Source organism: Spermophilus citellus (genome assembly GCF_964194105.1).
Source record: "Spermophilus citellus genome assembly, chromosome: 5".
NCBI classification, from domain to species: Eukaryota; Metazoa; Chordata; class Mammalia; order Rodentia; family Sciuridae; genus Spermophilus; species Spermophilus citellus.
Genome location: NC_138186.1, coordinates 96,325,746 through 96,350,261, shown reverse-complemented (window position 1 = coordinate 96,350,261; position 24,516 = coordinate 96,325,746). Strand labels below are relative to the sequence as shown.

General features: G+C 36.9%; 1 protein-coding gene across 1 annotated transcript; it reads right to left on the bottom strand.

Moving 5' to 3' along the window:
- Nucleotides 1–732: 732 nt before the first annotated feature.
- On the bottom strand, nt 733–1,830 carry HTR1E (5-hydroxytryptamine receptor 1E; the record flags this gene model as incomplete). The annotated part of the gene is made up of 1 exon (XM_081296187.1): nt 733–1,830. One exon carries the CDS (start codon nt 1,828–1,830, stop codon nt 733–735), a length of 1,098 nt encoding a protein of 365 aa, XP_081152313.1.
- Between the last annotated feature and the right edge of the window lie 22,686 nt (nt 1,831–24,516).

Genomic DNA, 24,516 nt, shown 5'->3' with positions numbered 1-24,516 from the left:
TGTCTGTCTGCAATGCATTGACCAAAGTAGATTTAGATGATTTCTTATTTGCTTATGTTTCATATTCATAGTAAAGGGGTTAAGAAAGTGCGATTGCAATAATTGCATGTTCTTTTTTAGAGAACAAGAAAACCTATTTAATTATGAACCAAAGAGAACATGCCAGATGTACTATTTGTGCCTGGAAAGAGTAGGCTATGTAGTCACAGTAAATGATTTTAGCTCAGGTCTCCAAGAACAGATGACAAAATGCCACTTTCTTTTTATTCTTTGTGTATTCATGCAATTCTTGCTGGAATATGTATGCACATAGAGCTATAACCTCAGATTTAATGCCACACGAGGGCAAGTTATCAGATACTTGATTTACAAGCAGTAAGAAATTCTGCAAATAAATTTATGGGGGCATTCTTTAATTGCAGGATTAACTGAAATGGCTAGAGAAAATATACAAAAAGTACTTACTATTTCACTTTATTATTATTTAAATATAATTTCTGTTTTTATATGATAATGTTTATTTGAAATGAGGTACCACAAATAAGACCAGAGGTAGAAAACAGCACACCAAATAACAAAAGAAAAAAAAGAAAAAGAAACCAACCAAACAAGACCACATATACTTAACAAACTCTCCTGAACCAAGTATGTTCAAGAATTAGTAAGCTGTACCCCGTACCCCCGTTCACTCATGAGCTCTGGTAAAGGTCACACTTTTGGGTTTTTTACAATCTAAGTATGCTCTCGGCACCTAATGAGCTTTTTAAAAGCCAGCTTAAAGTCTTCATTAAAACTCGTGTACAACAGAGGGTTGATCAGAGAATTAACATAGCCAAGCCATGTCAAAAAATCAGCCACTTCAGAGGACACAGTGTAGATGCTCAGACCTACAATCAACTCTTTGATGAAGAATGGCAGCCAAGACAAAATGAATGCACCCAAAATCAGTCCCAGGATGCGAGCTGCCTTGCGTTCTCTGGTGCTAGAGATTTGCTGGCGTTCCCCTGGGTGATCTAGATCATTGTCGAAGGGAGGGATCCTGATGGAGGTGTGGATCTTTTCAAACTCTGTGGTAGGGTCTGAGGTGGAGAAGTCAGACACGCAGAAAGTCTGTGTAAGTTTACAACTTGCAAAAGAATTCTGACTGTCTGTGCTTCTGTTGCTTAAGTGCCGGCTGGATCCCCTTTTTTGGTAAAGACTCTTGGCCGCATGGTAAATGCGGTAATAGAGAATCAGGATCAAAGTCAAGGGGATATAAAATGCCCCAAGTGTGGAGTAAATGGTGTAGATGACATGGTCATGCTGGATGGTGCACTGACTGGGGGGTGGGCTGAGTTGGCGGTGGCTCCTCCAAAACAGAGGGGGCATGGAGATGAAGATAGAGATGGTCCAGACAGTGAGGATCATCAGTCCAGCCCGCTTGGCTGTCCTCTTCCTGGCATATTCAATAGCATTGGTGATGGCCCAGTACCTGTCCAGGGCAATCACACAGAGATGGAGGATGGAGCAGGTGCAGCAGGTCATGTCCACACTCAGCCACACCTCACAGACAAAGTACCCAAGCTTCCAGCTGTCCATGACAATGTACATGATGCTCAGGGGCATGACCAGCACTGCCACCAGGAGGTCTGTCACCGCCAGAGAGCAGATTAGATAGTTTGCAGGCTGATGGAGTTTCTTGGTGGTGCAGATGGCCACAATCACAGCCGAGTTCAGCAACATGGTCAGGGTGGTGATAATCACCAGAGTCAGGCAAATAAACATCTTCTCTGTAATGGTCTTGGGTCTTACAGTGGTGCTGGCTTCTGTGGTACAGTTTGTGAGGTTCATCTTCCCCTTCTTCCAATCTACACTGCGGAGAAGCTGTTAGTTATTTTCCTTCAGCTGGAGACTATGCAGCCTTGAATGTCTCTCATTTGTGAGGAGTCTGTAATTTCTTCAGCTATGCAGTTTATTGTGCACCGTTTACTGTGGGTCAAGAGAAGGGCCACAGCATTTCTTCTGAATGGAAAGTTCCTGAAAAATAAAATGCTACTGGTTAATTAATGAAAAAGCCACATTTTTCCTAGAAAACATGATAATATTTTGGATTTCATAAAATACCACACATTTTACATATAATTTTTTAATTCTCTCTTTGAGTTCATCTTCACATTATTTCTCAAAGAATGCTTTTTTACAGTTAAATCCTCAAACTCTTTCTGATGAACAGATTACAAATTGTATGCCTATTTTGCCAGCTAAATTAATTTCTTATTTATATTTCAAGTTAAAAAGTTTTTTTTAATATTCAAAAGAATATATTCATATTATCAAAGACTTTAAAAATTCTGGTGCCATTTCTTTAAAGAAAAAAATTGTACTGTTTATAATGAATAGGCTTCAAACCACGTTTTAAACTTTTGCAGCAATATTCAACTCCAACAGTACATCAGGGTCACAATGGGATTGTACACTTTTGTCTAATTACTTCTGACATTTTACATATCCCATTGTGCATTTCTTTGGAGAAAAGAGAGAAAAGCACATAACATAACTTTAATATTTGTGGCAAATTTTTCTCAAAGTAATACAGTAAGTCAGCTATGAAACAGCACCAATCACCAAGCTCAGTTATTGGGAGTAGGATGTTGTTCAATGCTTGCCTAGCATGCATGAGGTCCTGAGTTCAATCTCCAGCACTACAAACAAGACAAATCAAAACAAATAACTCCCCAAAACAAAAATTCAATGCAAACCAAAAATAAACAGAAACTTGAATTCACTGTGGGGGAGGAAGGTGGGAAAAGGGCGATTGGGTATAATGAATGCACACTGTTTGCAGGTATGGAACTATCACACTGAACTTCATTGACATAGGGTCTTGATTTAACATCTAAACAGCCATCTTAAATATTAACTGCCATCTTAAAAGTATCGATTGTCTGTACTTCCTCTTACCCGAACTCCCTCCACCCCCATTAGTGACCTACCCCATGATACCATAACCCTAAGCCAATCCCAGAAGGACATGACCCCTTGACTCCTGAAAGCCCCATGGTGCCATTGACCTAAGCCAATCCCATGTTATTCCCCACCTGCCTAGCTCTGAGGCAAGCACCCCTGTGCCTATCCCATAGCGCCACAGCTACACCTCCAAACCCCTACCCCACAAAAGCTGAACACCTGAACATCTCGGGGGCCTCTCTCCACTCTATAGAGGGATGGCTTTTATTTGTCAGCTTTGACAAATAAACCTTTGTATGGATCTCTGTCTGGTCTCCATCCTTCATTTCTCGATCGCCCATCTCTTGCTTTCTCACTTTCCTTTCAATTGATACGTTCAATTAATATGTTAATAATAAAATTAAATGATGATCAAATAAGTGAAAATACATATATAATGAGAAATTTAAAAAGTGTTTATTTCAGTTAACATTTATGTTCTACGTACATACTTTACATACGTATCTATCTCCCAGAGAACTGCGATAAAGCAGGTCGGTCAGTGAGATAGTGACATTTTAAAAGAAAGCTAAAGTCAAATATAGATGTGTGCTCATGTGAACTTGGCCATCAAGACCTGCACGGGAATATTCACAGCTGAAGGCTGTTGGATAGAAAGTTCGTCACATTCTCTGATTTGAGTCCATGGACTTGAGTCCATGGAATTAGGTTCAGGAAGATTTGAAGAAAAATGGATATTATACCAGTTTTAAGAAGGGACATCGATGGATGTGTATCAGAATTAACAGAAAGTAATTTTGGCAAAGATGGTGGCAGGAGCAGTGAGGCATATGTTAAAACAGGGAGTGAATATGAATGGGTGTCACGAGCCATCCATAGGCTATGTTTTCCTTTAGGATCTCTCCCTTTGACAATGATCTAGATCACCCAGGGGAACGCCAGCAAATCTCTGTGAGGTATGTGCATTTGAGCTTATGAGGAGACTGTCCTGATGTTGCTGCCTGATTGGGCTGTGCGACAGTGTGTATGCCTTTTCTCTCGCTCTGCCTGTGAGCCCATACAGTACCTGAGATGGGTGTGGCTTTCCAAGATGTCAGTCAACCTGCTGACCACAAGACTTCACCAAGCAAGTCTTCCACCCTTTGAAACTCAATCCCTTGCCTTATTTGGGTGGCATATTCTATGAATGGCTTATCCCCGATAAATAGGGGGGTTTCAGGTTTTTCTCTCTTGCCTCTAGCCTCCTTTGCTCCCCATGTCGGGATGGGAGCTGACACCTGAGGTCTTAAGAGTTGTACCTGACTCCCCAAAAAGGTATTTCTGTGTTTGTGTGGTTTTTTAGTTGCCAGCCAGCGACAAATGGGAGCCTTTGAAGTATTAGGAACCCCAAGTCAGGAAGTAGGAATAAAAATCTCCTGGCTGTGGGTGAAGTCTATCCCTGGATAAAATTTCTCCTACTCACAGAATTCACACACAAAAAACAAAAACACAGCAACAAAAAAACCAAAACCAAGCGGGCTAGGTTGTGGCTCAGTGGTAGAGCGCTTGCCTAGCCTGGGTGAGGCACTGGGTCTGATTCTCAACATTGCATATAAATAAAGAAAATAAAGGTCCATCAGCAACTAAAAAACCAAACCAAACCAAAACAAACAAACAAAAATTAAACAGAACAAAACAAAAAAACAAACAAAAACCAAACCAAAACAACAAAACTCTCAAAACCTGTAGGAGAGGAAGATGGGAGCCATTTATCCTTCAAATATAGAAAATAAAATGAAATAACAATGATTTCACTAAAGACTATAAAGGGGACCATTGTTTTAAGGTGGTCTGTGTCTTTCTGCCGCTAAATGATATACTTTCTGCCTGTCTTTTTCATTCACTTGTACAGTGTTTCTGTGGATGTACCTGCTCTAAGATGTTTCTTTAGTTCTGCCGTGGAGTTTGCTGCACCACCAACCCCTTGCTCTTTTGAATGTCTTTTCCTACACTGTTATATTTCTCTCCTTTTCTAAACAGTTTAAACTTGTATTTGAGTCAGGCTGAAGAATTGAAGGAGGATAAGCTTTGGACTCAGATCTGCTTCAGATTCCAATTGGGCCACTGATTTATCTGCTTGGGTCAACCTCTCTGCATTTTTCTCAGTGCCCCAAGTGTTTAGTTCTTCATTTTGATGTCTATCTCTTTAACAAAACGAAAGTAGTTTTTTTTCTTTTTCTTTCTTTCTTTTGTGTTTATTAATCCTTGGTTATGTTTTCTTGGGTTTTGGAGATTTGTTGGTCAAAGTAATTCTCAACAAAAAAGCTTTTTCATTAATGGTAAGATTCAGAGTATAGAGAGAGATATGGATCAGGGACAGAAAACTTTATAAATGTCAGTTTATAGTAGAAGCTATTAGGAAAGACAGTTATTTTGAAAGCAGGCCATTAAACATATCAGAAGTAATTCAGCTTAAAGAGCTTTCAAATTCTGCTCTCTTGACTGAACTCCCTTATCTCCTAATTGTCATTTCTCTGATGACATCATTTTCTCTCTTGCTTTGTAACTATTTTTCCTTGCTCCCAGCAGGCTGTCAATTTTTATCCCCTAGATGCCCAATTTATCTCTTGATCTATTTCTAATGAAATTATCAAAAAATTACAGGTTGGGGATCTCCATTCTCACCTCTCCATTGTGACTTTCCGGTTTATTTTGTGCCCAGGCCTTTTGGAGTAGGAGTTAAATTTTGTGACTTTGTATTTTCAGTCACCCTCAACTCCTGCACACATCCAGCTTGCCATCTTTTTTTTTTTTTTCCCTTTATTCCTGTATCTTGATGTTTGCTCCACAGCAACATATAGAACACGTTCTTGGGAATGGCTAGGTGAGATTAGGTCCAGGAAGACAACTGGGGGCTGATTGTAGATTGAACAGGTGTTGGAAATGGGCCCTGAGCTCTTCACTGTTGAGGAACCAGCAAAGCAGAGAGTGAAGCACAGCTACTGAGGTGAAAGAGACCGATGAGAGGAGATTTTATTTCAAGACCATGTGAAGAAAGCCAGAGTGATCAACTGTGTCCATGCTGCCAACAGTGATAGGGACTTGAGCACTGGACTGGGCAGTATGACGACATCAGTGACCTTGACGAGAACAGCTTGGTGAACTGATGGAAATGAAAGGCTGAATGCAGTGATATCAAGAAAGAAGGGGAGGAGAGGAAGTAGAGAGAGTGAATAAGAACACCTATTTCAAGAGTTTTGCTGGAAAAAGGAGTACAGAAATTAGGTCATAGCTGTGGTGGGGGATGTAGTGGTGGTTTTCTAAGATGAGAGACTGTCTTATAACTAGGCTGATTACAATTTTCTTTGCTGCCACGCTTCATACCCCTCCTATTGAGACAGTGTTTTTGGAGCAGGTGACATGTAAGAGAGGAAGAAGAAAAGCAGTAAGGGAGGAGGCTGATGAGAGTCCACCAGTGAGGTTCGGGGGCACCAAGTAAGTAGAGATTCTTAGCCATTTAGATTATTTTGTGGACAGTGAAGATGTCAAAGATAACAGGCACACTCAGGAAATGATTCAACCTCAATTGCCTTGCGTTCCTTTTACTTTCTTAAGAAAATCACACATGATTTTATCACCACTACCACTTTCTTAGTAGGCCTTGTGATTTCTAATTAGAACAGTGCTGCTGGTTAAATACCACCTGGAAATCTCTTAAGTCTCTTTGGTATTTTTACACAGTGGTGTAGGAGGGGCTATGATAACACTTAACTCAAAATATGCTCTGCAGAACTGATCCAAATGCTTATATTACTACACCAAGCATTTATTAGTCCACTGGAAAGGAAAGTTAACTTCAATAATCATAGCTAAAAACAAATACATGTGATTCAAAAACTGATGCAGGAATTTCTTGGGAATTTGTAACTTTCAGTTTCTGCTGTAAGTATAACATGGAAAACACTTGTGCAGTCCAATATTGAAGTGTTTTTTTTAATTAAAATTATGAACAAAAAGAATCATTCTAAATCAAATTGATTAGTGTACACGGCTTCCTGCTAACTGGAATACTCTGGAGCCTGGGGTTTATGCCATCCCAGGGAAATTCTGAGCACTAGGGGATGAATTCATAGGAAAAGAGGTGTTAAGTAGGATTTGGCAGGCTGTTTCTTCAGGGGCATCTGCCTTTGCAAATAGAGGGAGAGGGACAAGAACATCTTTCTCATTCAGTAGGAGTATCTAAAGCATCTAGTGTTGTTTAGAAGGATAAGTTGGCTGGCACCTGCTTACCTTAACATTCTCTTAGAAAAGATTTTATATTTTGGATCAAGTTCCCCCATTAGAAAAGAAAATTCACTTCATAAATTCTGTTTTACTTTGTTCTCTACAGTGTGACTGGGTCAGAAGTGTTGGAGAAGAAGCTCAAAGTAGCAGCTGTACATACAGAGTCTGAACCCTGGCTCTGCCACCCCTCGGCTGTGGTGTAATTCTAAGCAAGCTCTTTAGCCTTCTCCTGTTTCCTTAATTGATTTATCTTCTTTGAACTGGGGATAATGAAACATTTCTCATGAAGGTTAGGGTAATTCGAAGGTCAAAAGAGGCCATTTGTAAAATGCTTAGAACATTTTATGCTACTTGTAAAATGCTTAGAACAATGACCAGTACATTGAAAGTGGTATATAAGTATTTGGCATCATTTGTTATATGATTTTTCCCAGGGAATTTTGCATTGGCTGATAGATATATTCCACTCCACAAACACTCATATATAAGGAGAGTTTTCTCTATTATTTTCATTAGGGGACTTTTTGGTTTCTTTATTTAATACAGAATTAATTGTACTCCATACTGTACAATGTGAACTATATGGTAAAAACACTTCTTATTTTTTAAAGTATAAATTATTTAGTGCCCTTACTAAATTCATTGAAAGTCAGCTGCCAGGAACTTAGTGTTTCTTGTTCCCACTTATTTCTTTAAAAAATGCTTGTATTAGTTCATTATATACATAATAGTTGGCTTCATTTTGACATAATTATACATGCATGGAATATAACTTGCTCCAATTCAGTCCCCAGGGATTCCTCTTTCCCTCCCCTCCTCCCTCGCTCTGTTCCCCTTCCTTTACTCGGTTGGTCTTCCTTCTATTTAATTACTATTTTTTAAATTGATCCTTTATAGCTGTAGCTAAATGTGGAATTCACTGTGGTATATTCGCTTATGTACATAGCATAATTTGGTCAATTTTTTTTCACAGTTGTCTTTCCCCATTCTTCCTCCCTCCCCCAATCTCCTTCTAGAGGTCTATATGTTTTTATAATGCAACTTAATTTCTACCTCTAAGCTAGTCACTTCTCATGCTTGGGACTTCTTCTGTGTCCATCTCCAGTCTCTGCCCAGTATAAATTGCTGGTAGCCCTGAGCATTCCTGATCAACTCGTGTACTCTACACAGAAGTACCATTGTTGAGAGGGTATTTTCAAAGGACCAGGTTTGAAATATACCTCAGATATACTTACTTTTCCCTATTTAGATCCCAGCATTTACCCAGTGGGCCTTTGTGAATCCTGACTACTATGTCCTCCCAAACATTCTGCAGATGCCACTTCCTGTTGGTAATTCATTCTCTGCTGCTCCATTTTTTTTTCTGTTTTTGCACACAGCTCTTACATCCAGACAGGAATACTGCCCTCAATTCCTCCAATTGCACTGTCTCTCTTAACTGCTCTTCCTAGTTTTACATGATAGGTTGAGATTTGATGCCTTCCTGTCTTGCCTTCTAGAAATCCATAGGTCACCTAGTAGCTATTGCAAAAGCAGTTGAAACTGTCCAAATCAGTGCATTCCATTTTAAGCCTGTTATATCCATCACTAATTTGAAGGACTGACAGAGGACCAAAAAACATGTTTAATTATGTTACGACTGTAGTCATCAAAATGTAACCTATAGGAAAATCCACAATTTCTTAATTTAAAAAAAATAAATTGCAGAGAAAAAAGGAATAGAAGGTGTGGCATGTAGATTAAAAGGAACTTAAAAGACATAAACATAAAAATATGTAAATACTAGATTACTGTTATTAGTGTTATACTCGTGGATGCTATAATTTAAAGAAAAGCTAAATGTCAGGAGAGTGATTATTTTTGGAGGAGACGGAGATGGTTATGATTGGGACATGGCTTCTGGTGATGTCTCAATTCCTAGTAATCCCTCTTCCACTTTCATGTTGACATTTTTTTTTCTTTTTCTCTTTTAATTTTCACATTTGATTGACACTTATCTTTCTGTAACTCATTTATTTCACTTAACATGAGGGATGTCCTTCCATTTTATCCATTTTGCTGCAAATGGCATGATTTCATTCTTCTTTGTGCCTGAATAATGCTCAGTTGTGTATACATACCACATTTCTTTATCTATTCACCTGTTGATGGACACCTAGACTGATTTTTTTTTGCATTAATTGATACCCATCATTTTATTTTCTTCTACCCTTTGTTGTTAATCTGGTAGATTATACAGCCTTATGTTCCTGGAATAAATCTCACTGTTTGTGGTATGTAATTCACTTTATCTTTCACTGACTTCTATTTGGTTATATTTTGCTAAGGATTTATGTATTCGTATTCATGAAGGATACTGGTCTGTAATGTTTTGTACTATCTTGTTTTGGTTTTGATATTAGGGCATACTGACTTTATAAGACAAACTGGGAAGTGTTCCTTTATGTTCTCTGGAAGAGACTGTATAGACCTAATGTTACTTCTTTACCCCTTTGGTATAATTCTTCAGTAAAACCAGGTGGGCCTGAAGATTAATTTTTTATGAGTTTTAAAATTATGAATTCAATTTTCTTAACAGTAGTAGGGCTATTCAAGTTATTTCCTATAGAGTGAAAGATGTGTTAAAGTCACCCAGTATTATTATATTGTGGTCTATTTGACTCTTGAAATTGAGAAGGGTTTGTTTGATGTACATAGATGCTCCATAGTTTGGGGCATAAATATTTATAATTGTTATAACTTGTTTATATATACTTCCCTTGAGAAGTATGAAATGTCCTTCTTTGTCTCTTCTGACTAACTTTGGTTTGAAGTCTACTTTATCTCAAATGAGAATGGAAACCCTTGCTTGTTTACGCAATCCATATGAGTGATAAGTTTTTTCCCATCCTTTCACCTTCAGCCTGTGGATGTCTTTGCCTATGAGGTGAGTCTCTTAAAGACAGCATATTGTTGGGTCTTGCTTCTTAATCCAATCTGCCAGTCTATGTCTTTTCATTGATGAGTTTAGGCTGTCTTTAACATTCAAGGTTATTATTGAGATATGATTTGTATTCCCTATCATTTTGATTTATTTCTGGTTTTTGATTTGTCTTAGTTTCTCATTTAGTTGAATGTCCCTTTAGTGTAGATCCTCCTTTGCTAGTTTTCACTTTATTATTTCGCTTGATCCTCATGGAATATTTTGTTGAGAATGCTCTGTAGTGTAGACTTTCTAGTTGTGAATTCTTTTAGTTTTGTTTATCATGGAATGTTTTAATTTCATCTTCAAATCTGAAACTTAATTTTGCTGGATATAAAACTCTTGGTTGACATCCATTTTTCTTTCAGAGCTTGATGAAATATATTATTCCAAGACCTCCTAACTTTGAGGGTCTGGGTTGAAAAATCAGTTGAGATCTGAATTGGTTTCTCCATATACGTAATTTGATTTTTATTTCTTATAGTCTTTAAGATTTTATTGTTATTCTCTGTGTTAATCATTCGCATTATAATGTGTCTTGGTGAGGGTCTGCTGTAATTTTGTACATTTGGGGTCCTGTAAGCCTCTATATTTGATTTTCCATTCCATTCTTTAAGTTTGGGAAATTTACTGCTATTATATCATTGAAAAGATTGTGTATTTCTTTGATATTTTTCTCTGCTCTTTCATCTATTCTGATAACTCTTAAATTTGGTCTTTTTATGTTATCCCATACTTCTTGAATGTTCTGTTTATGGTTTCTTACCATCTTATCTGCGTGTTCAACTCTACTTTCAAGATTATATACTTTTTTCTTCATTTTCTGAGGTTCTATCTTCCAAGTGGTCTAGTCTGTTGGTGATGCTTTCTATTGAATTTATAATTTGGTTTACTGATTCCTTCATTTTGAGGATTTCTGCCTTTTTTTCCTTCATGATCTCTATCTCTTTATTGAAGTGGTCTTTTACTTCCTTTATTTTTTTTTTACTTCACTTCTTATACTACTCTTTACTCACATATCAGTTTAACTATATACAATATGAACTCCTTCTTGGACATTTCTTCTACTGTGTTATCAGTGGTTTCTGTTGTTGAAGCATCTTGGTTTGTTTGGGGTACTTTGTTCCCTTGTTTTTTGTGTTGTTAGTGTGTTTTCCCATCTAAAAGTATGGATATAAGGTAGGATAAATTCTACCCTGTAGACCTATAGTGTCCCTGAAGGTTTCCAGCCTTTCACCTTTACTGATGAGACCAATATCAACAGTACCCAGTGTACACAGTATATAGCTTTAAACTAACAGCTCCCACTGAGGTGTCTACTGCTTTCTCGCATTAAACAAAAATGATCAGTTCAATGACTATCTATAGTACAAACATAATATCTGTGAAAACTATTTACAATTTCAAATGGTGGGTGAGAGAACAGAGGTAGTGTAGTATGCAATATTTGTGAGGGAGGAAGAGAGAAGCTAGAAGTAAAAATTCACAGGAAGAGTAGAAGAGGAGCTGACAGAGACTGGCTGTTGGTTGGAGAAAAGTTGGGGAAAAATATCCAAGAAAATAGACAAGAGAGAGGAAGAATATGAACAAAGAGAAAAAAATTAAAGACATAAGAATACAACAAAAATGCAAAACACCATTCATATATCATTGTCCTCCACACATTGATGCATAAAAAAACATCCTGTTCCAAATATGGTAGAGAGATTAGTGAATCAAAAAATAAAATAAAATAAATCTTTCTGGAAAACCAAACAGTCTCTGTTAGTATTCAACAGTTTCTCAGCCCTGTCTCTGACATCCCTTGGGATCACCAAACGCAGATCAGCCCTTGTAAACCCAGTCTCTATCCCACTGATCTGGGCTTCAGATACCTCAGGCTCTGCCAAGCTGCAGTCTTAGGATCTCAACTCTGCTCCTACTTGCAGAGAGATCACCAGGGATACACTTATGCAAAGGAGCAACCCGAGATGCAGTAGCAAGACAAGGATCACCAGCACTCCCAGCTGGAAGACGCCAGGCTCCTCCAAACCTGCAGGCACCCCCACACTGGATCTGCAGATCCCAGCTGGAGTCCCCAGACATAGGCTCTTGTGGTGATAAACCTGCTGGCACCCAGGCCCCACGCCCTGGCTGGTGTCCCAAAATGGATGCAGCCATGAGCAGCCAAACCTGGAGTTTTCCCCAAAGCAGTCCTCTAGGCCATGGTAGCAGCAGTAGTGGCCGTGGTTGTTGGCAGCAGGCAGCAGGTCAGTAGTATTGGTGGCTGCATCTGCAGTTGCAAATGTAGCTGTGGGGGCAGCATCACTAGGTGATTTCTGGGGAAGGGGTGGGGGATGAGCAGCAGTGTCCAGATGATCTCAGGCTGGCACCAGAGGAAACAGAGGCAGCAGCAATGGTGGTAGCAGTGCAGGCCCCTTTTTATTTTTTTATTTTGAGACAAGGTCTCACTACCTTGCTAAATTGCTGAGGCTTGCCTTGAACTTGCTATTCTCCTCCAGAGATGCTGGAATTACAGGCATGTAGTCACGACACCCGGCTCACTTTAAAATCTTCAGAACTATAATGATATTACCTGTTTAATTAATGACATCGGTAATTTGTGTCTTTTCTTTTGTTTCTTCCTTTGACGATTATGAAGCCTGTGAATTCTATTGAACTTTTCAAAGATCTTTTGTTTCATTTTTCTTTTGTTTTTCTGATTTTGATCTCTTTGGCTTTCACTTTTATCTTTGTTATTTCCTTCCTTCGCCTTGCACTGGCTTTATTTTATCATTTCTTTTTTTAGTTTCATGAGATCGGAGGTTAGATTATCGATTTGAGAGTTTTTTGTTCATTTTAACGTAAGCATTTTAATGCTGTGTCTCAGCACTGCTTTAGCTGCACATCCTAATGCTATATTTTCTTTTAAATTCAATACAATGTATTTTAAAATTTCTCCTGAGCTTCATCTCTGACCTATGGATTTTTCAGAAATGTGCTCTTTAATTTCGAGGTGTGTGAAAATTCTGTTTTTAACATTTTGTTTTCTGTTATTTGAGTACCTTTGTGGTCAGAGAACATACTTGGTATGCTTTTAGTTAAGTTTATTGAGGTCTTTTTTATGGCTTAAGGAAAGTTCAATCATGAAAAGAATGATTATCCTGTTATTGTTTGGAGCATTCTATAAACATTGATTAGATATTGTTGCTTGATGATAATTGTTGATTTTTTCTACAGGCTTGCTGATTTTTTTTTTGCAATTTTTTTCCTATCCATTGTTGAGGGGGTTTTGATGTATCCAACTATAATTATGGATTTGTTCATTTATCTCTTTAGTTCCATGAAATTTTCTTTGCTTATTTGCAGCTGCTATTTTATTTTGAATCACAGTCTTCTTGGTCAATTGATACTTTTATTGTTACATAATATCACTCTCTGCCTCTGGTCATTTTCTTTGTTCTGAAGTCCACTGTATCTGATATTAATAAAGACACTTCTGCTTTCTTTATCTCTTCATGGTATGTCTTTTCCTACCTACTCATATAGTTATTTTTGGATTTTTTTTTTGTGGGCTGCATATAGTTGGGTATTGTTTTTATTATCCACTCTGCTAATCTCTTAGACCTTTGAATATTGAATGCAATTATTGATATGCTAGTCTTTAATTCTGCCATTTTATTTTTTGTTTTTCATTTGTCCTATTTGCATTTCTCTTCTTTATTTTCCTGCCTTCCTATGGGTTACCTGAACATTTGCAAAGAATTAATTTTGATTTATCTACAGGTTTTGGAATTCATCTCTTTATTTCTTAGTGGTTGCTCTAGGTTTTACATAACTCCTCCCAGTCTATTTTTGTTGCCATTTTCCAGATAACATCAACTACAGAAAGTTGACTTTCCTTCACATCACTTTATGTTCTCCCATTTAAATAAAAGTGTCTGAAATATTTCTTCTTAATTCATTGAGAACCACATTAGACTCTGTTATAATTTTGCTTCAACAATGAAATCTATCTATAGAAAACAAGAGGAAAAATGAGGGTATATTTTATTTACTTGTGTTTTTGCTCTCTGCATCGTTCTTTCTTCCTTCTTGATGTTCCCAGATTCCCTCTTTAGTCATTTTGCTTCTATTTAGAGAACTTTCTTTAACTGTTCTTTTACGGTAGATCTGCTGACACATGTTCTTAATTTCCCTGCACCTGAGAGCATCTTGATCCTTTCTTCATTCTTGAAGGGCATGTTCATTGAATATAGAATCCTTTGCTGACAGTTCTTTTCTTCCAGCAGTTGAAAAATGTGCCACTTCTCTTTGGTCTCCATGGTTTCTGATGAAAAATCTACTGTCATTCAGATTTTCTTTCCTTGTATGTATGGTTTCATTGCTCTTTTGCTGCTGCAAGATTTTTTCATTTGCTGTTAATTTTTAGATGTCTGACTGTGATGTTTCTTGGTAAGGATTTCTTTGGGGTTTTCATGCTTCTGGTTTGCTCAACTCCTTGGATCTATTTTTATCTTTTGGCAAAATGAAAGCTTTTAGTCATTATTTCTTCGAAAAGTTTTTTGTTTTTAAAGCTCTCCTCTCCTTTTTTTCTTTTTTTATTGGCAGAATATATTTTGACATATTTATATAAACATAAACCCGAGTCTTGTGGATGCACAAGATGGTGAGATTCACTGTGGTATATTCATATACGTACATAGGAAAGTTATGTCAGACTCATTCCACTGTCTTTTCTATTTCTATATCCCTTCCCTTCATTCCCCTTTGTCTAATATACTGAACTTCTATTCTTCCGCCACATCCCACTGTTTTGTGGATTAGTATTTACACATCAGAGAAAACATTGATCTTTTTTTTTTTTTTTTGGAATTAGCTTATTTCACTTAGCAGGATAGTTTCCATATCTCTCCATTACTGGAGCATGTTATAAAGTCATTCTTCTTTATGGCTGAGAAATATTCCATTGTGTACATATACCACATTTTCTTTATCCCTTCATCTGTTGATGGGCATCTAGATTGGTTCCAGACCTTAGCTATTGTGAATTGAGCTTCTGTAAATATTGCTGTGGCTGCATTACCATAGTTTGTTGATTTTAATGACTTGAATGTTAGTTCTTTTATTACCTTCCAATAAATTCCCAAGGCTCTGCTCATTTTTTCCATTTTATCTGCAAGATTTTATATTGTTGGATTGTGATTTATGTTTTATGTTGTTAAATTGCTGTTGTTCTATCTTTGAGTCCACTGACCTCTTTCTGTGTTCTCAGTTCTGCTAATGAGCCCTATACTTTCAGTAATTGTAGTTCCATTCTATACTTTTTACTTAGTTCTTCTTTATATCTTTTATTCCTTTGCCAAGACTTTATATTAATTCATTTTTTCTTTTGAGTATACTCATAATTGCTCAGGAGAGTATTTTATTTTATTATGTTTAAAATAATCCTTGTCAAGTGTGGATTTTTTTCTATTCAAATTGATATTTTCCTGATTTTTAATATAATAAGTGACTTTTAATTACCACCTGAACATTTTGAATAGTGTTATATTATGAGATTCTGCATCTTTCTTTAAATCTTATGTTATAGCACCCCTTCTCTGATGTTGCTCTCAGAGAGAAGAGGAGTGTGTGCCTACTTACTGTCTAATTACTGGCAGGTATGTGTGGAAGGCTACAAATTTGACCTTTTCTAGGAAGAGAAGGGATAGAGTTACACTTCTGTGTGTGTGGTTTGTGTGTGTTTACTTGGAATACAGTGTTTAGTGTCTTAAAGTTTTCTTTATTGCTAAGCTGTCCCCTTTCTGGTGCCTCTCTTGGGGAGTAGAATTTGGGCAGACATAGCATATGCCACTTCTAATACTTGCCCACATAAACCTTTAAAGTGTTATCCTTACTCAGTCTCCATCTAACTTTATGGAGAGGTCCCTAGGCACAGAGGCACAGAGGATGGCAAAACCATGAGATGGAAGTTTCCCGGGCCCCTGAATAGTCAAGTAGGGTAGAATATGAGATGACTACTGTAGATTTGCATGGGATGATAATATAAGTGAAAAAGAAAACATTTTATTGTGTCAAGCCACTGATATTTTGGAAGTAATATCATTTACCTTAACACATCAAATAATTTATCCTTGGGTAAATTATTTAACCCTTGTAAACCTAATTTTTATCATTGAAAAATGAGCATAATTATATCTATCTTACATATTTATAAATAGAATTAAATTGGACAGCATTTAATTTTTGCTTGTTTTTCAAGACCTTGACAGTCTTGAGGAGTGCTGGCTAGGTATTCTGTAAAATGAAGTTCTCCTGATCTTGATTTGTCTGATGAGTTTCTCATGATTAGACTGAGGTTATAGATTTTGTAAAGCATATCATACAGGTAAAGTGCCCTTTTCATGATAGCAGAGAACATGACATTCACCATTATCACTCGGTTCTATAGAGTTTGCCAGGACTTTCGGATATAAAGTTGCTATTTTTTCCTTTGCCCTATTTTTCAGAAGTTGGTCGGTGAGTGTAGCTCACCCTCAGAGGTGGGGAATTAGACTCCACTCTTGGAGAGGGGGAGTACTGACATGCTGTTTGGAATTCTTCTGTAAGGAAGATTTATCTCTTTTCCCTACTTTATTTATTCAGTCATTTATATTGATGTCACATGCATGTATGTATGTATAAAAAATTCTGTCCCAGGGGCAGTAGCCTCTAGGTTAGGGGAAATTACTTTTATAGATGTGTTATTGATGCCTGTTTACATTTATTTATGCAACTATGAACTCATAGGTATTTATTTTATTCTGTGGATTATAATCAACAACATTTTATTGTTCATAGTGTTATATCTTTGGCCATTGAGAGCTCTTTCAGTTAGCTCCTATGTCGTTCCCTATTTTTATCAGAATTTTCCTTTGTTATATGGGCTGGCAACAACATCTCTTTGAAAGCTGATGGGGAAAAATGATCTGTCTTGTGAAATATAGATAAGGTTTTAGTCAATAAAGTCTCTATTGCAGGCAAATAAAGTCTTAATATGAAGGACAGCTGTAGGAGTGTTGTTTACTTTTCAGCTGAGAATAATAAAAATGAAGTGCCTGTCATTTAAGCTAGCTGGTACTTGAGGTTGTATTAGCATTTTTAAAAAAATATGAAATGACTTTTTTTGACCCAGCTTAATGACACTGCTGAAGTACTGTATTCTCCACAGAAGATATGGGTTCTTTCCTGTACTGGGTGCACATTTTCATTTTGACTATTTCGTAGTATAGCGTGTCTTTGTGGCAAATTAATGAGATGTTAGCTGGCTGCTTGCAGGGTTGAGGTTTCCTACGCGTTCCCACCTGAGGAAGCACTGCTTCTTAGACCACTTAGTTCTGCCCCACCTGCCTCCAAGGCCACGGTTTGTGAGGTGAAGTTTGCATACATCTCGCTTTGGCTTAACCTACTTTAGGTTGAGAAGAAGAAGACAGTGTGTTGTGTAGAAATGAAGGGGTCAAAACAAAGTCCTTCTGCAACTGTATCTCGCATCTATTGATGATTGGTTTGTACGATCCTGAAAAAGATACCTTATACCTTCAGGTCTCACTTTTCCTATCTCTAAAATTAGGATTTCATTATTTCTGAGCATCTTTCAGGTCTAACATCCTAGAGAATGATGGTGATTTGTTCTCATGGTTGATAACTTCTATAAAGTTATAGTCAATAGCTTAGGAAGAAAATGATTGGAAGTCACTGCTTTTTAAGAAGGATCAATGAGGGCTGGGGATGTGGCTCAAGCGGTAGCGCGCTCGCCTCGCATGCGTGCGGCCCGGGTTCGATCCTCAGCACCACATACCAACAAAGATGTTGTGTCCGCCGAGAACTAAAAAATAAATATTAAAAATTCTCTCTCTCTCTCTCTCTCTCTCTCTCTCTCTCTCCCCCCTCTCACTCTCTCTTTAAAAAAAAAAAAGAAGGATCAATGAATATTAAGTTATAGTTAGATAGGAAAAAGAAATTATGGTGTGTCTTTGCACAGTAGATGACTACAGATGATGATAATGTATATATTTTAAAGACCAAGAAGAAAGGAGTTTGAATTATTTTACCATAAAAAAAACAGATAAATATTTGAGATGATATGGTGATAGCTTCTCAAGTTGGGGTAAGAAACATCAGCTAAAATGATTTCTCATCAGGATGTAAGGCAGTGAACACTTTTATTCAATATGTTCAAGAAAGAATTTGGTGATTTTAGTGATGGTATCTGGAAGACAGACAAAGAGAACAGTTCATTGGGAAAAGAGGGTCTGGAACTGGTTTTAGGAAAAGTGACATCTGGGAGGCATTGTGGTATCAGACCATGGTCCTGGAACATCCTCAGAACAGAGAGCTACCTTGAACAGTGACTGGAAGAGTGGTAGGTGTATATGATCAGTTCTAAAGGGTTAAGTAGCCTCTAATTTGTGGAAGATTAATTTGTAAAATGTGTTGTTGGTGTCCAATAAAAATGTCAGCGATTCCTTACACTCACATAGTACTATTATTTTTCAGATTCACTTTCACATTAAATTAATGGTTTTAACTGGGAACATATAGTCTTTCTATCAAAAACATGCACATTTATACCCAAACTTCGACTCTCACATTAGCCATGTCTCTCTTTTATAGTTTGTTTTCTCTTGGTTTGCTACTTGTCCTTGGTGGTATGGGCTCTCTCATGTTAATGCCTGTCTTGGGTCTGCCTTGTTTCAGACTATCTCTTCAAGGATGTTTGTATACAGAGCATCCTTGGAAGACAGAGATGGGGAAGGGGTGGCATTCTTAATGTCTGCTCTGATAAAGATAATGCTTCTTTACACTCTTGGAATAAGGGGTGGGCATGCTTACTACCTTTTATAAAGCATTTAGGTTCTCTAAACTCAATATGTAACCTGGGAACCCACTGCATGAACAAAAGTCATCTGGTCTTTGTCTCCCTCTGTGGGTATTTGGGCTTGGGAAATTGAAGCAAGAAAATGCTGATATTGTGGTTATGTTATTGTTATGAATAATAGTATCCAATCTAGGTGCTTCTTATGTTTTCTGGTTTTAATATGTTTAAAATAACATATTACCATGCTTAATATGTTAGCTTACAAATAGGGGAAAATCTCAGATTCTCATGGTTAGTTTTTTGTAGTGTACTGTCCAGTGTGAACCCCTAGTGGACTTTCAAAAAGCACTTGTTATAGAAGACGGTCTTCATATGATTCATTTTTGCCTTGAGCTTGATATGGTACCAGAGAAAGAACTGAGAGTTTTCATTTTAAAAGAACTGGATTCAAGTACATATTGGGTCATCTTTCAGCTTCTGTGATATTGGCAATATCTCCATTCCTTTTTTCCTTCGTTTTTAAAATGGAGAAACCCTTTTAGGCAATATTATTATGAAGCTCAAACAATATAATATATACCCATGTTATCTAATATGGCAGTTATGCACAGTGCTATGGTTTAAATGTACTCCATTCAGAATTCAGGTATTGCCAATGTGATAATAGTAAAGGTGAGGCTTCTAAGAAGTGGTGGGGCCATGAGGGTCACTACCTCATAAATGGTATTAAAGTCTTATATAAGGGCTTCACATGTTTGGTGAGCTTGCTACTCTGTCTTCAATTATGTGATGACACAGCATTTCTGTTCTCTGGGGGATGCAGCCTTCAGTGGACAACTGAATCTAATCTTGGACTTCATTTCAGAACTATAATAAAAGAAATTTCTGTTCTTTATAAATTACCCAGTTAGGTGTTTTGTTGTAGCAGCACAAAACGGACTAAGACACATGGGTATTTACATTTAAATTAAATTATGTTGAAAATCAGTTGTTCAGTTGTATCAGTGCCACTTTTCAAGTGTTCACTGAGCTCACGCAATTAGTGGCTACCATGTTAGATGGGACAGGTAATGATATTTGAATAATTACTCAAAATTCTATTGGACATTAATGGGAAAGCTCTCTATATATTATGGAATATTACAGGACTATTAGACAATTTTCTTGTTCTTTTGTTATTGTGTGGTTGGATGAGATCAATTTATCTGATTTACTCCTAACTTGTGGCAAGTTTTATGATTCCTATGTGCTATGGAGAGCCTTAGCTTAATATATACAGTAAAACTAATGGGGAGTTTGGCTGTAGGAACAAGACTGGGAATGACAACCAAGCATTATCTCATGCATTAGTGACTGCACCTGCTGATGCATTGAGCTTGGGTTGCTTTGGGTTGTATATGGGCTCAGCATGAGAACTGCTATGAACTCATGAGTGATACTGCCATAAGTGTGGGGAGAACTAGGAACATTTTTGTCCTATGTTTATTTGCTTAGTTTATATTTGGCTATCTTGCCACAAAAAGCAAATGCATTTTGCCTTCCTTTTGTATAGACATTTTTATATTGTCTGACTCCCACATTTACAATAACGACTTTGTTAAAATTTTGCCTCACTTTTTTCCCTTCCTCAATATTATGGTTATTTAGGGGACCAAGAGGATTTTGTTATGCTTCTACTTACCCATGATGAACCTTCTCAGTAGCTAAGCTATTATTAGCCGCTGTTGCTTCAAGAATATAGTTAATTGAATTTCTCTATTTCCCAGCAAAGTGTTGAAAGAGTCTGTAGGGATTAGTAGCACTAATCAGATTTTGAAAGAGCACTGATATCTCTGTAAATATTTATGATCATGATTAGCTTTTATTCTTAAACTGCTACAAGTGAAGTTTTTCAGCTGTGATAGGAAGGGCAAATAGTTCACCTCATATACACTCCAACTCATGGGTGCTAGGTTGAGGATTCAGAGGTTATATCTAGACTAAGTGAAATGGTTATGACTGATTAATGATAATCATTGGTAACTAGACTAGACTGGTATCTAAAAAATTAAGTATATTTTTCCCTAAAATTAAAAATATTGTCCTTCCAAATGGTAGCAAAGGTCTTGAGGATCATTTTTTTTAAGGTATTGGGGATTGAACCCAGGGACGTTCTACCACTGAGCTATAGAACCAGCCCTTAATTTTTAAAAAAAGTTTGACAAGAGTCTTGCTAAGTTGATGAAACTGGCCTTGAACTTAAGGTCCTCTTGCCTTGCCTCCTGAGTAGCTGGAATTATAAGTGTGTACCCCCATGTTCAACTATGAGGACTGTTACCTTTCACTTTAATTTCAATTCAACTCTTCTTAGAGGAAAGCAAATTCTTCCAATCATCACACTTACAAATTCAAGCTTTTGTGAGAAAGCTGATAGAATTGCAATAGTTCATACTTATTTTTAATGAGCACAAGAAGCCCACCAAGGTAGTGACATAAATTTTTCCCTTTCAAAAATAGCATAAATAATAAATAGCATCCATGAGAAATTATCATAATTTGTTTTACAAAGTATGAAGTATGCCACCAAGAACTTTAAATTAACAGTTTTACCAACTCGTCACATGTTTAGGACTGATAGAACTGGTAGTGGCAGTTTTCTGAGGTGAAGATTATATGGAGAAAAGTAACCTCATGCACAAAGTAAGAGGGGATTATAGAAGGAGAAATGTACAGAGAAAAAACGTTTCTAGTAAATTTGGTTTGTGAGGAAAGTCAAAAGCATTCCAATACTTAGTAGACAACGGCATTACACACATTCCAGTCTGACTTGATAACACATGGTTTTTAGAGTCAAGATTTGGTTTTAAAGTCCCTATTGTTGTAATGTGTACTGTAGAGTTCATATGAAGTAAGTAAACGCACACATTCAATCTTGTTCAGTTCTCCCAACCTGGGTAGATCCCTGTAATTGGACAGATACTCCTGGGGCTAAAGGATGACTGTGGTCCTTGCTCTTGAGGTGTCCACAATCCAATGGGGAAGATGGATCTGAGTTGAGCTGAACTGATAAGAGGGCCCCAGTTCCTTTTGATCTGGAAAACCTTTCCCTCCACTCTTTTACTTATTTGAACCCTATTTCTGTTCCAATGTACCTAAATCCCAGCCCGTTTGTGAGGTCTTTTCAGACATTCCTTTATAGTTATTAGTTTGAATATTCAGGACCAAGTTGAGGCTTGAAAAACTCAGGAATTCTATGTGTAATTTAAAAATACTGAACAGTTTTAAGTACAAGGAAGTTCCATAAACTTTGTACTTTAATTTGGATGACAATTTTAATACCTCTTAAGGACACAGGAAGAATCAAATTGTTTCAAAAGCTTTGCTTTGTTCTGCCTCATCTCTATTTTTGGTGCTTCTCCATGAAATCCTTAAAATGTACTTGACCTGCTTTGGGGTAGTCTGCAGTATTCATGCTTGTCTCTTATATTGGATTGGGAGTACTATCTTTGTTTCCTCTGTTCACAGCCCAGCCAATGGCAGCAGTTGTTCTATATGTATTTGCTGAACGATGAGTGAATGAATCTTAGTTCTTTGTTGTCACGTGGCATATACTATCTTTATAATTACAATATCCAAAATAGTTACTGATAAATTCTTGTTTGATGATGTTTGTGGTTGTGATGGTGAGCTGGATATCAAAACCTGTGCTCCCCATTCCATAATCTAGGTTTAGCTGTTTTCTGCACTCATCCCAATATTCATCTAGGTTTGATTTTGTAATTATTTCACATCAGTGACATGAACAAAAGTGATTTGCGTTACTTCTGGATGACAGCTTCTAAGAAGCAGGATTATTTCTTTGTGTTTTTCTTCCACTGACTGAACACAGAAAACCATAAGGTCCTGAATGGTGGGACTATAAGATAGAAGGAATTTATGTTCTAAATCACCATGTAGAGAAAAACTGCCTCCCAATAATGAGTTCCAGTTTGGATCAATATCTCCAGCAAGAAATATACTTTTGCTGTGTCAAGCCACTAACATTTCAGGGTTTATTTGTTATGGTAATCAGGATTATAGTCAATAAAGAATTATAATTAAGTTTTAAAAGTTAGAGTCCCTGTTTTCTCTTGTTGGTGAATCACTCTTGCATTGTTTAGAGAAAAATTTTGATTTAAAATATTTTGAAACTAATGAATTGAATTTTTTGATGATTACTAAGATTTTACTATGCTCTGGTTACCTTTTCATGGGCACTGATATTTAAAAACTAAAAGTAATGGATACAATTGAGAAACAAAATTAAGGTGTATTAGCTGAAATTAAGATGCTCTGCCTCTAAGAAGCTTAGTGGGGACAGATTTCATTGATTTTTTTAGTTAAATTATTTATTGTAATTTGTTATATATGATGGCAGAATGCAATTAATTTCATATTACACATATAGAGCACAATTTTTCAAGTCATTGCTTGTACACAAGTATTTTCACACCATTCATGTCTTCACACATATACTTAGGGTAATGATGTCTAACTCATTCCACCATCATCCCTACCCTCTTGCCCCTTCCCTTCCCCTCCCTTCCCTTTACCTATCTAAAGTTCCTCCATTCCTCCCATGTTCCCCCGCCCCTCATTGCCATTATGAGTCAGCGTCCTCATATCAAAGAACACAATTGGCCTTTGGTTTTTTGGGATTGGCTTACTTCACTTAGCATTATATTCTCTAACTCCATCCATTTACCTACAAATGCCATGATTTTATTCTCTTTTAATGCTGAATAATATTCCATTGTGTATATTTACCAAAGTTTCCCTATCTGTTCATCTACTGAAGGGCATCTGGGTTGGTTCCACAATTTAGCTATTGTGAAATGTGCTGCTATAAACATTGATGTGGCTGTATCTCTGTAGTATGCTATTTTTAAATTCTTTGGGTATAAACCAAGGAGTGGGATAGCTGGGTCAAATGGTGGTTCCATTCCAAATGTTCCAAGGAATCTCCATAGTGCTTTCCAGATTGGCTGCACCAATTTGCAGTCCCACCAGCAATGTATAAGTGTGCGTTTTCTCCCACATCCTCGCCAACATTTACTGTTGTTTATATTCTTGATGGCTGCCATTCTGATATATTTCACTAACTTTTAAAAAGAAAAATTGGATAAATTTTGCTCCTGAACAAATGATCAGAAAAAAACCCCACCAGGATACATTTTAAGTGGTATACATGAAAGTCTATCCAGAGGGAGTAGAAAACAGAGGAGAAATATGTCATTATCTTAAATAATTACTGGCTTATCCAAAATTACAGTGATTTTTTTTTCATTATTTTTAAGGTCTTAAAGTTACTTAACATTATTTTTTTTTATTTGATTAAGAAACATTACAGCAGAAGCAAAAATACTCTATTCCTGTATATATAATAACAGCAGCCAAGACTGGTGGGCTCATATGGAATCTTAATTTTCATTCCACCTGATTCTGAAAATTCTACTCTTACTATAATTGCAAGCAGAGATTTATTGGT